The sequence below is a fragment of the Tasmannia lanceolata genome, unplaced genomic scaffold, assembly GCF_043159265.1.
Source record: "Tasmannia lanceolata isolate RefF3 unplaced genomic scaffold, GAP_Taslan_0.1 ptg000038l, whole genome shotgun sequence".
Lineage (NCBI taxonomy): Eukaryota > Viridiplantae > Streptophyta > Magnoliopsida > Canellales > Winteraceae > Tasmannia > Tasmannia lanceolata.
In genome coordinates, this window is record NW_027518715.1 from 1763112 (window position 1) to 1777491 (window position 14380).

Here is a 14380-nt window from a genome sequence, read left to right on the forward strand (position 1 = left end):
CCCCACTTAGGACCTGTAAGATCTGGGGATGAGCCCTTTGAAGGGGGTTCTTTGGCCCGGCAGAGAAGGGGGGGATGGGAAAGCTTTTCCTTTCTTCTTTGAAATGGTTTGCCAAGATCCTCCCTCAGATGTGGAGGGAGAGGAGACAATGCCCTTACCTGGGTCTTCTTTTGAGAGACATGCCAAATAAATCCTTCCCATCGAAAACCTCTTCCGAATTGGCTAAGGAAGCAAAACTGTTAGCTTGGGCAAACTCATCATTTCAAACTGAAAGAATATTTTCTTTGAGAACTTTAGACCCAATCATAGGATCAGATTTAGGAAGATCTGGATTTATGGGACTACTACGAACACCCTCAGCAACTCTGGAAACAGGTCTCCATTCCTTCCTAGAATGGGATGGAATGGAAGTAGGGCAATCTTCCAAGCAATGACTAAAATCCCAACAATTTGTGCAAGCCTTCGGCCTCCAATTGTAAATTATGGGTTGGATAATCTCTTTGGAGGAGGTTTTGAGTGTGATGGAGGATGGGAGGACTTGTTTAGCACTGATTTGAATGCACATTCTGGCATAATTAAGCCGAGTAGCTTCTGCTGTTTGGGTATCCATGTACAGAGGTTTACCTATCAAACTAGCGATTCTACTTAGACCATGCTGGGACCAAAACTTTAGGTGAAGCCCCGGGAGCCTTACCCAAACGAGAATGTCAGGTAATTGCTTCTTTTGCAAAGAGGAATCCGGATCCCACCTTTGAAGGATCAAGGGTCTGCCTCCATAATGTTGCCCAGCTTCTTCAAGAATTCGGGTGCAATCGGCTGCAGAAGAGAATTTGAATATGATAAAACCATGATCAAGGTAGTACATTTGTAGATTTCCGGAGATCTGCCATCTTCGCAAGAGAGATTCGCAAAGGGAGATGAAGAAGGGTCTTCTGCCAATAAAATACCCAACCAGACAATTCGCCCATTTAGCTTCAGATTCCAGGGTCTCATCATCATTGAAATGAAGCTTCAAATTTTCTTGTTCTTCAGCAACAGGGGTGATGAGGTCTAACTTTGTAGGCACAATACCTTGGTCATGGTTTGAGAACAAAATTTTCCATAGTTTCCCCATCCCGTATTTCTCCTAAAGAAAATCCACTATCTGTAACAAGGGTCACAAACGAAACCCTTAGCTCAGCTCTTCTTCAATCTCCCCACAAATCCCGTATTTCTCCTTCCTTCAAAACCCTAACCCCACAAAACCCTTTTGATTCTCTCTCTCTCTCTCTCTCTCTCTCTCTCCTATTAGACCTGGCAAACGGGTGGGTCGGGCCGGGTCAACCCGCGGGTGATGCGGGTGCGGGTCCACGGGTCGGGTGAGAAAATGACCCACATTTTGGCGGGTCAAAATTTACGTGACCCGCGCGGCCCGCGGGTGGGCCGGGTCAACCCGCGGGTCTCCCGCAAATATGCCGCAAATATGGGATTGTAATAATTATTTTGATTTGACAGCCTCTATTTTTCCCGTAATTGTCATAACCTCCGATATGTGATTTGGTATTTTTTTCGTAATTTTAAAATTTTATAACCCTTTCTAGATAATTTTTCATTCAAAACTTTATAATTTAGCTAATTTACTTTTTATGGTGTAATGATTACTTTTTTACATTTTCTAGGAACATTTTAGCAACATTTGGATGCGCGCATCTTTGCATACGCAAAGGCCACTTGCCGAGAAATTGCCAAAGGAGAAGCTTGATAGCAAATTCTAATAAAATAAAAACCACATTTAAATGTTATCAACACTACTGGGCACTCTCACTTTATGTATGGCCCACACCATAGGATGATCCAAACCGTCCATTAGTTGGGCCATAGCCTAAATAGGTTATGCTCCAAAAATCATTTCCATAGGATGATCCTATCCCTCCAATCTGAATGTTAGAGGGTTGATCCTAACCCTCTATAGATCGGAGGGTTAGAATCAACCGATGGAAATAATTTTGGGGCATAACCTATTTAGGGTATGGCCCATCTAATGGACGGTTTGGAACTTTGGATAATCCTACGGTGCAGGACATACCGTACTTTTTATAAAGTGAGGAGTTACTCATAAAAAACAAACAGCAGTGATGATAACATTCTCAAAAAGATTAAAAAATACTGTAAAAATGCGGGTGCCCGCGGGTTGACCCGACCCGACCCGTGTTTTTGCGGGTTGGGTCACCCGCGGGTTGGTTTTTGACGGGTCACGGAAACTTAGACCCGTGCCCGCAAATTTGCGGGTGGGCCGGGTCGACCCGCGGGCACGGGTCACTTTTGCCGGGTCTACTCCCTATTGGAGAACCCATATCAGATTCTAGTTTCCCCATTTAGGGTTTTCGTTTTCATTGCCTTAGATGGAAATTTCTCTAGCTCAGCTCTTCTTCAATCTCCCCACAAATCCCCCATTTCCCCTTCCTTCAAAACCCTAACCCCACAAAAACCTTTAGATTCTGCCGTGAACTCTCTCTCTCTCTCTTTCTCTCTCCCATTGGAGAACCCATTTCAGATTCTAGTTTCCCCATCTAGGGTTTTCGTTTTCATTGGCTTAGATGGAAATTTCTCTCTGGATATCGGACAATAAATGGCCGAAGAAGAAATAGCAGCAGGATCTACAAACCCCGTTTCTTCGGATCACAAAACTTGGAGTCGGAGTATCCAAATCGGAGGTTTCTAGCCCTTTCTCTGGGTGACGAAACCCTACCCGAATCGAACACAAAAAACAGAATGCCCGAACCAGACACTGTCGAATCTGACGGGCAGGAAGCTAATCTTAGCGTCATCGTTGAAAAGAATCCGTCTGATTGACGCGTATCTGAATTGGGTATCAAATCATAGCCTAAGTAAGTTTTTCCTTGCTTTTCTCTTACTAGAAACCCACAAACATTCATCACAAGCCTCTTCTTGTTCAGGGTTCCTCTGAATGTGTGGAATTTTTGCTGGAGATCTCGTGATGTTCCCAAATTCCACACATTCAGACGAACCCTTATGACCATTGATAATCACTACAACTTCGATTGTTCCTTTTTTCCGAGTAACAGTTTTTCTTCTTCTCTTTCTTCTTCGTACAACTTTGAAAGTTCTTTTGTTATGGGTAAGATTAGAAGGATGTGAATGTTTTGATTCGGGTAAAAAAAAAACGAGAAAAAAAAAATCAAAACCCACCAAGCAATGCACGTCCTATTCAAAGTAATCTTGTTTATTTTTTTTAAATGTACTTCGAATTCTCCTTTGAGTCTTTGACCAACTTGGGATAGCGTTTTTCTTCTTCTCATTACTCCCTCTTGTGAGTTGTGAAAATGTAAATGAATGATGGGCTTGTTTTTTTTTTTTTTTTTTCCCGTTAATCCCTCTTATGTGTGCTTTTCTAGGGCTTTCTCTCTATGAATGTCGTGCACCGTTGAGATTGGCATGGACGACATAGATTGGATGATTGGGTGCATATATATATATATATATATATATATATGAGGAAAGTGTTGGTGAGCTTAAGCTCACCAAACTTATGGTGAGCTTAAGCGCCCCAATCACACACACACACACACATATATATATATATATATATATATATATATATATATATATATATATATATATATATACTTATTTCTGTTGTTTCCATGTGATCGCACAGCACAATCAATGACGAACACTAACATGAAGTTGGACAAGGTTCAGAACGCCATCCAGAAAGCGCAGGAGATTGCTTCTCAGTTCTGGTATCTATCTATCCATCCTTTATCTCTTCTTTGTTCCCTCTTTTCGATTTCTTTGCAGTATTTGGTTGCTTTTCTGGTGATATGTTTTTTTCTAATTATGACTGCAATCTTTGAGCTTTGATTTTCATTCTGATTGAGTTATGCCTAAGGTTATGTCAATAACTACCTGAAACTGAAATTTGGCCAGAGTCCCAAATTTCTGTCGAAATCAGCAATTTTGGCCGAAATTACTGAAATTCTGGCCGAAATTTCGGCACAAGTTTGAAATTTGTTTTTTTTATCGAATTCGGCAGAAATTTTGGTTTTGGCTATGTCCGAAATCGAAACTGAAATTTTAAACCTTGCTTGTACCTTAGTACACCCCAGGGGTTTGATGCGTGTTCCTCAATGGACTATATGCGCCAAGGGTGCGCCTCAAACACTCCTTGTGCGTTTGATGTATTTGGTGGTCATTTAACACTTTGGTTTGGCTTCCTAGCTACAAGGTATACAATTAGTTTTACCCTATTCGGCAGAAATTTAGCTAGTCCAAACCTAGTTTAGATTCTCAGGGCATGTGCAAGATCTTGTTTTAGTTAGATATACCCGGTGTATGTAATCGTGACAGACAGACTGCCTGCGGAACTTTCCTAGGTGTACTGGGTGTCTGTAATCATGGCTAATTTTGTTAGATGCCTTTATGTACATACATAGGGTTCTAGGTTTTAGGACATGAGCTTAGATCGACTTAGTCACTCACTTCCGTTCATTTTATTGTTTGATGTTTATAAATCACACTGATCTGCTGGGTGTTGGGCCTCAAACAAATCTCCCTTACCAATTTTACATAGTGAGTATGACTACATATTCACTATCCAGCAACAATCCCGATACAAGAGCTTCTAGGTTTAGGACTTGAGCTTATAATGACTTGTCAATGTTCTTTCATTCATTTTATTGTTTAATGATTTATAAATCACGCTGAAACTTACCTGCTGGTGTTTGGGCCTAGAACAAAACACCCTTACCTATTTTACAAAGCGAGTACTATCCAGCCACTATCCCGGTAGATACTCATTGCCAGGGTTTTGATGAATGGATCTCAAAGGACTATATGCCTCAAGGGTAAACCTCAGACACTCGTTGTGTGTTTCATGTATTGGGAAATCACTCAATGTTTTGGTTTGGGTCACGGGGCCATTGTATCCAGCGTTGTTTGCATGGCCTATGGCCCGTGACTTAGTCTTTCAATTTATGTTTTGTAGTGGTAAGCTAGAAAAGCATTGACAGCTAGTTTTTGTGGGCGATATCTTGTCCAATGTGGAATCATGGCCCAGGCACGGACCTAGTCATCAAATTTGGGGCCCGTGACACTAGTCATCAGGTATATTATTAGCAATACCCATTCTGAAATAACTGTAGCTAGTTTACAACTTATTTTTATGCTTGGGCAAGCAGAAGGACGTGTTTTAGTTATCAGAATTCACACTACCTTGGGTACTACTAGAACGTCCTAGGTCTTAACTTTCTATAATGCATCTAAATGTGACCTGCTTTTGCAAGCTTAGACACGAGACACCTCTTACACTCATAATTTGGATTGAATACACCTCTTACACGCACTAATTGTAGCTAGTTTACAACTTATTTTTATGCTTGGGCAAGCGGAAGGATGGGTTTAGTTATCAGAATTCACACGCGACCTTAGGACGTCCTAGTCTTAACTTTCTATAATGTATCCAAATGTGACCTGCTTTTGCAAGCTGAGACACGTAGGATCTTCCACCAAAATTTGGATTGAATACACCTCTTACACGCATTAACTGACATTATTGACATGGCATACTGGTGGGCTGCCTGCGGTACTTTTCCTAGTGTTGTGTGTGTAATCTTCACTAATTTTGTTAGAAACATTTATGTACAGAGGTAGGCTTATAGGGTTAGGACATTAGCCAATAATGAGCTGTCACCCACTTTCATTCATTTTGTTGTTTGATGATTCAGAAGGGTCACTGATCTATTTGTTTCAAGAGGTAATGCGTTTGTACTGCAATGGTCATTGGATAATGACTATAGCTGTTTGTGGTTCTACTCCATAAAATTGGCATATGTGCTCTCCTCTAGGCCCAACATGACGTAGATCAACCCTCGCAGGGAAGCTCTGGACCCTGAGCTTCAACATGGCATCAAAGGTTTTTTAAGCTTGACTCATGTAGGCTCCGCCATTGGTCTTTACAAGCATCCAAATGCACATCAACATGAGTGCTAAGAGGCTGCAAGGTCTCATTCCAACACAGCATCGAACAGTAGTTGTGCAACGGGAGAGGGGGTTCGATTCTCAAACACAACTAGGTGAATTTTCTGGCAGCAAGATCCAATCTGCTATGAGGGAAAATGAAACGCTTTTTAAAAGTAATTGAGCTGCATCAAATTAACCAATTCAGATATGGACTTGGTGATATTGTTGCCAAGCAGAATTTAAACCCATATGACAATGGTTTGATTCTTAAACACAACTAGGTGAATTTTCTGGCAGCAAGATCCAATCTCCTATGAGGGAAAACAAAACACTTTTTAAAGGTAATTGAGCTGCATCAAATTAACCAATTCTGATATGCACTAGGTGATATTGTTGCCGAGCAGAATTTAAACCCCAATGACAATTCCCTGATGTTATCAAATGGTTGAATCACCAAATAATAGGGGTTTATATTTCTGGGTCAAGAAATATTTTGGAACCTTAGCTAGTCCACTCGGATCAAACCTGTAATAGAGGTTTCCTATTCGACCTATGGAATTCTTTACAGAACCAGAGATGCTCGATTGAATCTTGGATTCACAGAAAGAAATAACTCAATTCCTTCATAAACCAATTTAGGTATAAATTTACATAAAAGTCATCAAGTCTGGTATCTAATCTACTCCCAATGAATTAGAATGGTCAGAAAAGAAAAACACAACTGCCGACATCTCTGGATCTCATTAATGGCAATACAAATCAATGAAAAATTCTAATCATGGGATGAAAAGAAACCAACCGGATTCATTCAATGGATCTTGTTTGCAACAAGAGAAAAGGTAAGAGGAATCAGGGGAAGGAGGTACGCTCGATACCTGCTTCTGATCTCCTAAAGAGAGGGTCCTTATCACAGCAGTGAGCTCCTCCTCCCCCCCTTCCCCTCCAGGACCTCCCATCTTCCCCCCCCTCCCCCTCCCCCCTTCTCCTCCTCCTCCTCCTCCTCCTCCCCTCCGCCTCCGCCTCCGCCTCCGCCTCCGCCTCCGCCTCCCCCTCTCCCCTCTCCCCTCCCTCGTCCTCATCCTCGTCCTCCTCCTCCTCCTCCTAAATTGCTTATTGATATTTATACTTACCTAAAGGCAACTGAAATCACTAACTTGCACTTCACTAACTTGTTGCTGAAATGACAAAGATGGCCCTGCTGTAGCTCACTGAGCAACCTGTCTCTGAGCTCCAAGTTTAGTAGCTCTGCGTCACAACAACAACGGATGTTGGTATTTATTTTGGTTGCTTCTTGTCATATTTGTTTTATTTAAACTGAAAAGATTGCTTAGTTCCCGATGAAAATATTGCATTGCATTTTGAACATAGCAACCATAATTTTGATAAATTTGGTGAATAAAAGGATCTTTCATTTAAATTTTAATTTTATAAGAAATTCCCAGGAATAAATTTTAACTTTCTGTGCGCGTGCTTGCGTGTGTGCATTTATTGAACGTGTTACATTAATATCCTTAGCTGTTAAAATTTCTAGCAGTTGTCTTTTGTTGCTTACTTTCTTCTTTCTGTTTTTGAGACTAACAGGTCTTGAATTTAATACATGAAAGGATTTAACTTTTCATCACAATGATTTGTTGGTTTGTGAACATTTTTTGGTCATTCTGTTTTTTCTGATTGATAGTGATTGTGGCGACCGCATCCATGAATTACTGGTTATATCAAAAGAGCTCATGAAAAATATTCTATTCAAACTGATGCTTGTAGGAATCATTTTAGCGAATCAAACTTTATTGAGTTTGCCGGTGTCAAGGAACTTCATTCAATTGGGATTTTTTATTCCGCTTGGTTTTGATTAAATTTTGAATTCTTTATTTCTAACAACTAGAAATGTGTTTCTAGGTAGTTGCACCTGTAACAGGTAATGTATTGGTGAAAGATTTGACCCTTAAGGTTGACCCAAGATCTAATCTGTTCGTAACTGGTAATTTTTTGGTCAATAGTCATGATGCAGCCTCCATTCATTCCTTATTAATGTTTATTTAAGAGTTAAGCTGGCGGCTCTACTTTATATAGTTTTTGATAACTGCAGATTATGGTTTGAACAATAGAATAGGACCATCTTGAGATATGTTGTAAAGCAATTAGATTCACTCTCTGTTTCCTTATTCTATTTCAAGGTACAGTTCTCAGAAATTAGTCTTCATGAGAGAGTTCCTAAGATATTGGGGAAGTAGTGGGATTTCATTGGCATTTGGAGGCTTCCCATAACACTTAAGATGAGAGCTTAGTTGTTCTTTGTATTTCTTGTTTTGTGATAGGCAAAATAGTCATCCCATGATCAATAGTAAAATATGCATGTCAACTATCCTTCTATATGAATATTTATATCCATGCCATTGTGCACTTCCCTAACTGTAGTTCTTAGATAATATAATATTTTATTGAATTCACAATATTAAATTGGTTAGCAAAAGTATCCCTTTTTCTAGTTGCATTTGTATAGCATTAATTCCATTTTATGGGCTAATGGTATCTGTATTCACTCCATGTTGAGTTGCTTGGAATTTTCACTTACCTAAGTGGTTATCTAGAAGCTTATGATTTGTGGACACGGACACGAGTGTCCTGTGTCGACACGGACAAGGAGTGTCGGACACGGTGAACTCTCAAAATTTAGAAACGGGGACACGCCTAAAATAGAAAGTACATATAATCATAATTTTTGGACACATTCGTGTGCCGAGTTTCGACACGGACATGAGGTATCGAACATGGCAACCACTAAAAATCTAGAAACAGTGTCACACATACACATACATATATATAAAGTGAATGACACTTCTAGCAGTACACTTAAAAGTGTCTAAAGGAGTGTCGACATGTGTGGACACGGGTGTCGTGTCGGACACGACATGACACGCGTGTCTGCAATAAATTCGAAGTGTCGGCCAAATCATAGTCTAGAAGTTATATGGAATTGAATCTGGTGTGGATATGGACTAATTGGAGAGATCATGATCTTATGACTATACAGGAAATATAAGTTGTCTCTTTGTTAAAGTAGTTCAGACATTTCACAGGACAAATTACTAGTTAGAAGAATTACTCTCCATATATTAGAATTGTTATTGTCATTCACAGGCCAAATCATAGTCTACATGGTTGTTCTTGTCATTTTACCTGTATAGTCATAAATCATGAGTTAGTATCTTGGATTATTTTTTTCAAGTTGAAAACCATTGTAACTTGGAACTTTGGTTGTGTGTGCTCTATTTTTGCGTCATCGAAAAACATGAAAGACATGATAGAAAAGGTGTCCAGCTAGGCCCCACCTCTTATATAGATGCAATTGTCCTGTACCTCACCAAAGTGTCCAGTTAGCCCCCTCCATGTAACTCAAACATAATTTTCTCTCATAATGCTTTTGAAGAGATACCCATCCTTCACCAAATAGTTATTAACCGCTCCATGCTGACACTGTGCCCATATCGTAGAACAATCCGTGCCCTCTGCATAAAACTTTTAACATCATGTTAAACATGATAACTTTGGCAAACATACAGCTCAATAACTCAAAGCTTATGCTCAAAGAATCAACCAATCTATTGTGACATCATGACTTATGTTGATATCATGGTGTGAAATAACCAATTACTCCAAAAGCTTAAGATGTTAGAGTTGGTGTCATTTAATTATTTATACTTCAACACCCCCCTCATGTGTGACCCCTCTTTTTTTTGTTTTGTCCTTACACGTGGACTTTTAGTATCGCGGAGTTGTGAGTATTGAACCGAGAACATATTGCAGTATTGAACCGAGAACATATTGCTTTGATACCATGAGAAACAACCAATTACTCCAAAAGCTTAAGCTGCTAGAGTTGGTGTTATTTAATCATTTATGGGTTCCTGCCATAAATGATTAAGCTGCTCTGATACCATGGTTTCCTGCCATGTCTAATGATGAAGGTGAACTCCTCCTACAGGTAAGCCACCCATCAAGCATGTCGGCTTCTCAATTTATGTTTTCCATTGATGCGCTTTAATTTCTCATGATCTGAAAAATAAAATGAACTCCTGTTGGCCTCCAATGACGAAGAGCCTGAAAAATGGCATAGAGAGTATCGAGTATTGACCCAAGTGTCATTCAACTTTTCACTGATGAAAGTTATAAGACAACCCTTCGGCTCAATATCGCTCCAATTCTCTTGTTAAATGCATCACAATCCGCCTCAGTGACCTTCTTGAAGACCGGTCAACACAAAACAAAAAAAAATTGTTTCCATCCCCTTCGAAACACATAAGAATCAATATGCATACTGAAACCAAAACCTAAGTGTAGATATTATAAAAATTATTGAAGTAACACAATTCATACTGTGTATAGTTACATACTATATTTATAATATTATAATTTTTGTATTTTTATTATAAAAATATTTTACTATTAAAAATATTTTACTATTAGGAAAACTTATTTATTGTTATACATAAAATTTTTGTTGCATTTTCTTACCATTTTATATCTTTATTTAGTGTTTTATTGTTATAATATACAAGCATGTGTTACATAATTATATTAATATAAATTACATGTAAAATGCGGTGTATACATTATGCATACATATACATATGAAATAATAGTATTACATATGAAATAATGGTATTGGTATGTAATTATTATACATGTGCGATAATGCATGTCACTCGGTGTTCAATGTTGTTAAACCATTATGGGTAATTTATTTGCTTTTGCGATGATTTTTCCATGTGTATTTATGCTTATTCTAGCACCTCCTAATGTTTCATCTTAAATGTCCATAATTTGCCTATGTTTCCATATTTTTCTCCGATCTTACAGGATTTTCACCAAAATTTTCATCTGAAACCGGCATGTTTCCATTTCCGTCATAGCTAAAACGCATACAAAAACCGAAACTGAAACCTTGTTGTCAGCTTTTCCTTCGTTAACTAAAACTTCTTTGCCTCTTTTGCCCACTAAAGTACCATCTCTTAGACAATCAGTGATCAATGCAATGATGGAATATAAATTTATGATGGTCTGCCTATAGAAAGTGGCTAAACCATGAAAGCAACAGATATGTTGAATGGTTGTAGGCATAGTTCATGTAAGGATACAAAAATCGAAACCTGAAACCTTGTTGTTAGCTTTTTCTTCGTTAACTAAAAGCTCTTCTTTGCCTCTTTTGCCCACTAAAGTACCATCTCTTAGACAATCAGTGATCAATGCAATGATGGAATAGAAATTTATGATGGTCTGCCTATAGAAAGTGGCTAAACCATGAAAGCAACAGATATGTTGAATGGTTGTAGGTATAGTTCATGTAAGGATAGCCTCGACCTTCTCTTGATCTATCATGATGCCTGAAGTTGTACTACATATCCCAGAATGACTACATGTCAATAAGCTGCACTTCTTAAACTTCCTAATGAAGGGCATGTAGATCTGGTTCATCAATCTCATGAGCACACCAGGGGCTTTAGATAGCCCACCATACCGTCAAAGTACACCATATCATGGACGCTGGACAGTCCTATGATTGTATCGCCTAGGCGTCCAGAGGTGCTACATCACACCATTATGCGGTAACGTTTAGCAACTGTTGCCGTATTTCCCTTCTTGAACCATGCAACCTTGAATGGCCTAGGGTGCATCTCTATCTTTACTTGGAGCTTGGGTTTTCGGATACAATATTCTCACAATTCCTCCAATCAATAATCATGGACCCTGGACAGACCTATGATTGTATCGCCTAGGCGTCCAGAGGTGCTACATCACACTATTCTTCATCCTTGTAGTATCCACTAATAGAAATTGAAGCTAGAAACATTTAGCAACTGTTACCTTATTTCCTTTCTTGAACCATACAAGATTGTATGGCCTAGGGTGCATCTCTATCTTTACTTGGAGCTTGGGATTTCGGATACAATATTCTTCACAAATCCTCCAATCAATCTCCCTCTTTTGATAGTGAGAGTGAAAGATGTTCGTATGCAACCAATCTCCCTCTTTTGAGGCCTTACAAGAATCATACTCTTTCGGATGACCAATGTCTCACTATCCTCTTGCGTTGTTTTCATTTTCCAATATTCTCATTCTTATGTATGATGCTTATTTTGGGTTTCCATTCTGCAGGTTCATCGATTAGCACTTTGTGTTTTTTGACAAAGAGAATGGGATTTTTGTAGCTGAAGCCAGCTTCCAGATCATAATCTTCTGACTATGGTGTACCTTAAGGCCTCAAGCTATTTTGCCAATGGTTCTATAGATTTTTACAGCTATGTAATGGGACTATTCTCATTTTTTAAAAATCGAATTTGGTTTTGATGTTTCTTTCATTTATTTAGGTGTCAAGCTTTGATTGAGGTATGATATGCGTAAGAAATAGACCGGGTTTGTTGCACTGGATAAAGCTTTAAGCCTGAATCTAAAGTGAAGGACCTGGTTGGTAAACTCTTTGCACTTTCTCCTTTCAGATTATCAAATGTTCAACAGGATTTTGATCAAAATATTATCGCTTTTGATTAGAAATCTATTAAATCGCCAATCTTTCTCTTCTTTTTTAGAAACGTTCAGACAATGGAAATGGGTTTCTGATGGACACATGGAAGATACTAGATAAGAAGATGATGGATGTTATAGACTCCAAATCAAATTGAGATCACCTTTTGATCAGACAATCCTAAGAGGGCCTTGATCCACCAAACCACCATTTACATTCTCTTAAAAACAGGTAAAAATCTCTTTCCGCAATCTGCTCATCCTTCAGCATTGATTTTTACATTATGGACTCTGTGATGGTGCGTAATTTATATTGTTTGACGCGTCCTATGAAAATGACAGCTTTTCCACCAGGTAGAGAATTGCAAATACAGAACATCGAACTACTTTTAAAGATATTTGGGTTACAATCTCTTACTATCATTACATTCTTTAAACCAAATAGAATTATTGTCAAGTGCTGTGTGTGTGTGTGTGTGACATTTCCCTATCTAAAATTTTCATTCAGCCAATCCTAGCATCCATAAAGCTCATCACAACTCACAGCCATTCCACCAGCTTTTATTTGTTTTATTCATGAAACATTGAGATTTGAGAATGGGTTTGTTATGCAATGCATCTATTGATTGAAAAGTTTCCTTTTCACCATTTTTTGTTTGTTTATTCATTGAATATTGAGAATGGGTTTGATATGCAGATAAGCAAGAGGTGGCGGTCCCAAGTTCAAAAAAAAATGGGGCAGATAAATCCCCAAAATCCTGTCGTGATTTTAGGAAAGTGATCTGAGTCATTTTTTTGGGGCGGAAATCATGTCCAAATAAAAACGAAAAAAACGGTAAGAACCTAGGAACTTTCCCAAAAACCCATGTATTGCACTATCCTCTTGCTTTGTTTTCATTTTCCAATATTCTCATTCTTATTTCTGATTCTTATCTTGGGTTTCCATTCTGCAGGTTCATCGATTGGCATTGTGTGTTTTTTGACAAAGAGAATGGGGTTTTTGTAGCTGAAGTCAGCTTCCAGATCATAATATTTCAACTGTATATCTTAAGGCCTGGAGGTATTTTGCCTATGGTTCCATAGATTTTTACAGCTATGTAATGGGATTATTATCATTTTTTTAAATCGAATTTGGTTTTCTTGTTTCTTTCATTTATTTAGGTGTCAAGCTTTGATTGAGGTATGATATGGGTAAGAAAAAGAACGGGTTTGTTGCACTGGATAAAGCTTTAAGCCCTGAATCTAAAGTGAAGGACCTGGTTGGTAAACTCTTTGTACTTTCTCCTTTCAAATTATCAAATGTTTCACATGATTATGATCAAAATATTATCGCTTTTGATTAGAAATCCATTAAATCGCCAATCTTTCTCTTCTTTTTTAGAAACGTTCAGACAATAGAGATGGGTTTCTGATGGACACAAAGAAGATGATGGATACGAAGATGATGGATGTTTGGCTCCAAATCCAATTGAGATGACCTTTTGATCAGACAATCCTAGCAGGGCCTTGATCCACCGAACCACCATTTACATTCACCCAAGATCAGCTAAAAATCTCTTTCTGCAAACTGCCCATCCTTTAGCCTTGATTTGGACATTATGGATTTTGTGATGGTGCGTAATTTATATTGTTTGATGCATCCTATGAAAATGAGAGCTTTTCCACCAGGTAGAACTATAAATACAGAACAACGAGCTATTTTTAAAGGTATTTGGGTGACAATCTCTTATTATCATTACATTCTTTAAACCAAATAGAATTATTGTCAAGTGCTAATTTGATGGATATATATAAGAAATGACATTTCCCTATCCAAAATTTTCATTCAGCCTATCCTAGAATCAATAAAGTTCATCACAACTCACAGCCTTTCCACCAACTTTTGTTTGTTTATTCATGA

The 14380-nt window shown here is 38.5% G+C and overlaps 1 protein-coding gene and 1 long non-coding RNA gene across 4 annotated transcripts; one reads left to right on the forward strand and one right to left on the reverse strand.

Annotated features, from left to right (window-relative positions):
* Positions 1–262: 262 nt before the first annotated feature.
* Positions 263–1114, reverse strand: LOC143862944 (uncharacterized). The gene has a single exon (XM_077373847.1). The coding sequence runs from the start codon at positions 1112–1114 to the stop codon at positions 263–265; it is 852 nt and encodes a 283-aa protein (XP_077229962.1).
* An 11237-nt stretch (positions 1115–12351) lies between these two features.
* LOC143862962 (uncharacterized) lies at positions 12352–14348 on the forward strand. 3 transcript variants are annotated; one of them, XR_013240590.1, is made up of 6 exons: positions 12352–12423; positions 12546–12712; positions 13178–13315; positions 13434–13540; positions 13642–13743; positions 13862–14348. It is a non-coding gene; the product is annotated as an uncharacterized LOC143862962 (long non-coding RNA). The 3 variants fall into 3 exon arrangements; XR_013240589.1 differs by having other exon boundaries at positions 12379–12427; XR_013240591.1 differs by having other exon boundaries at positions 12379–12427; positions 13642–13739.
* Positions 14349–14380: the final 32 nt, after the last annotated feature.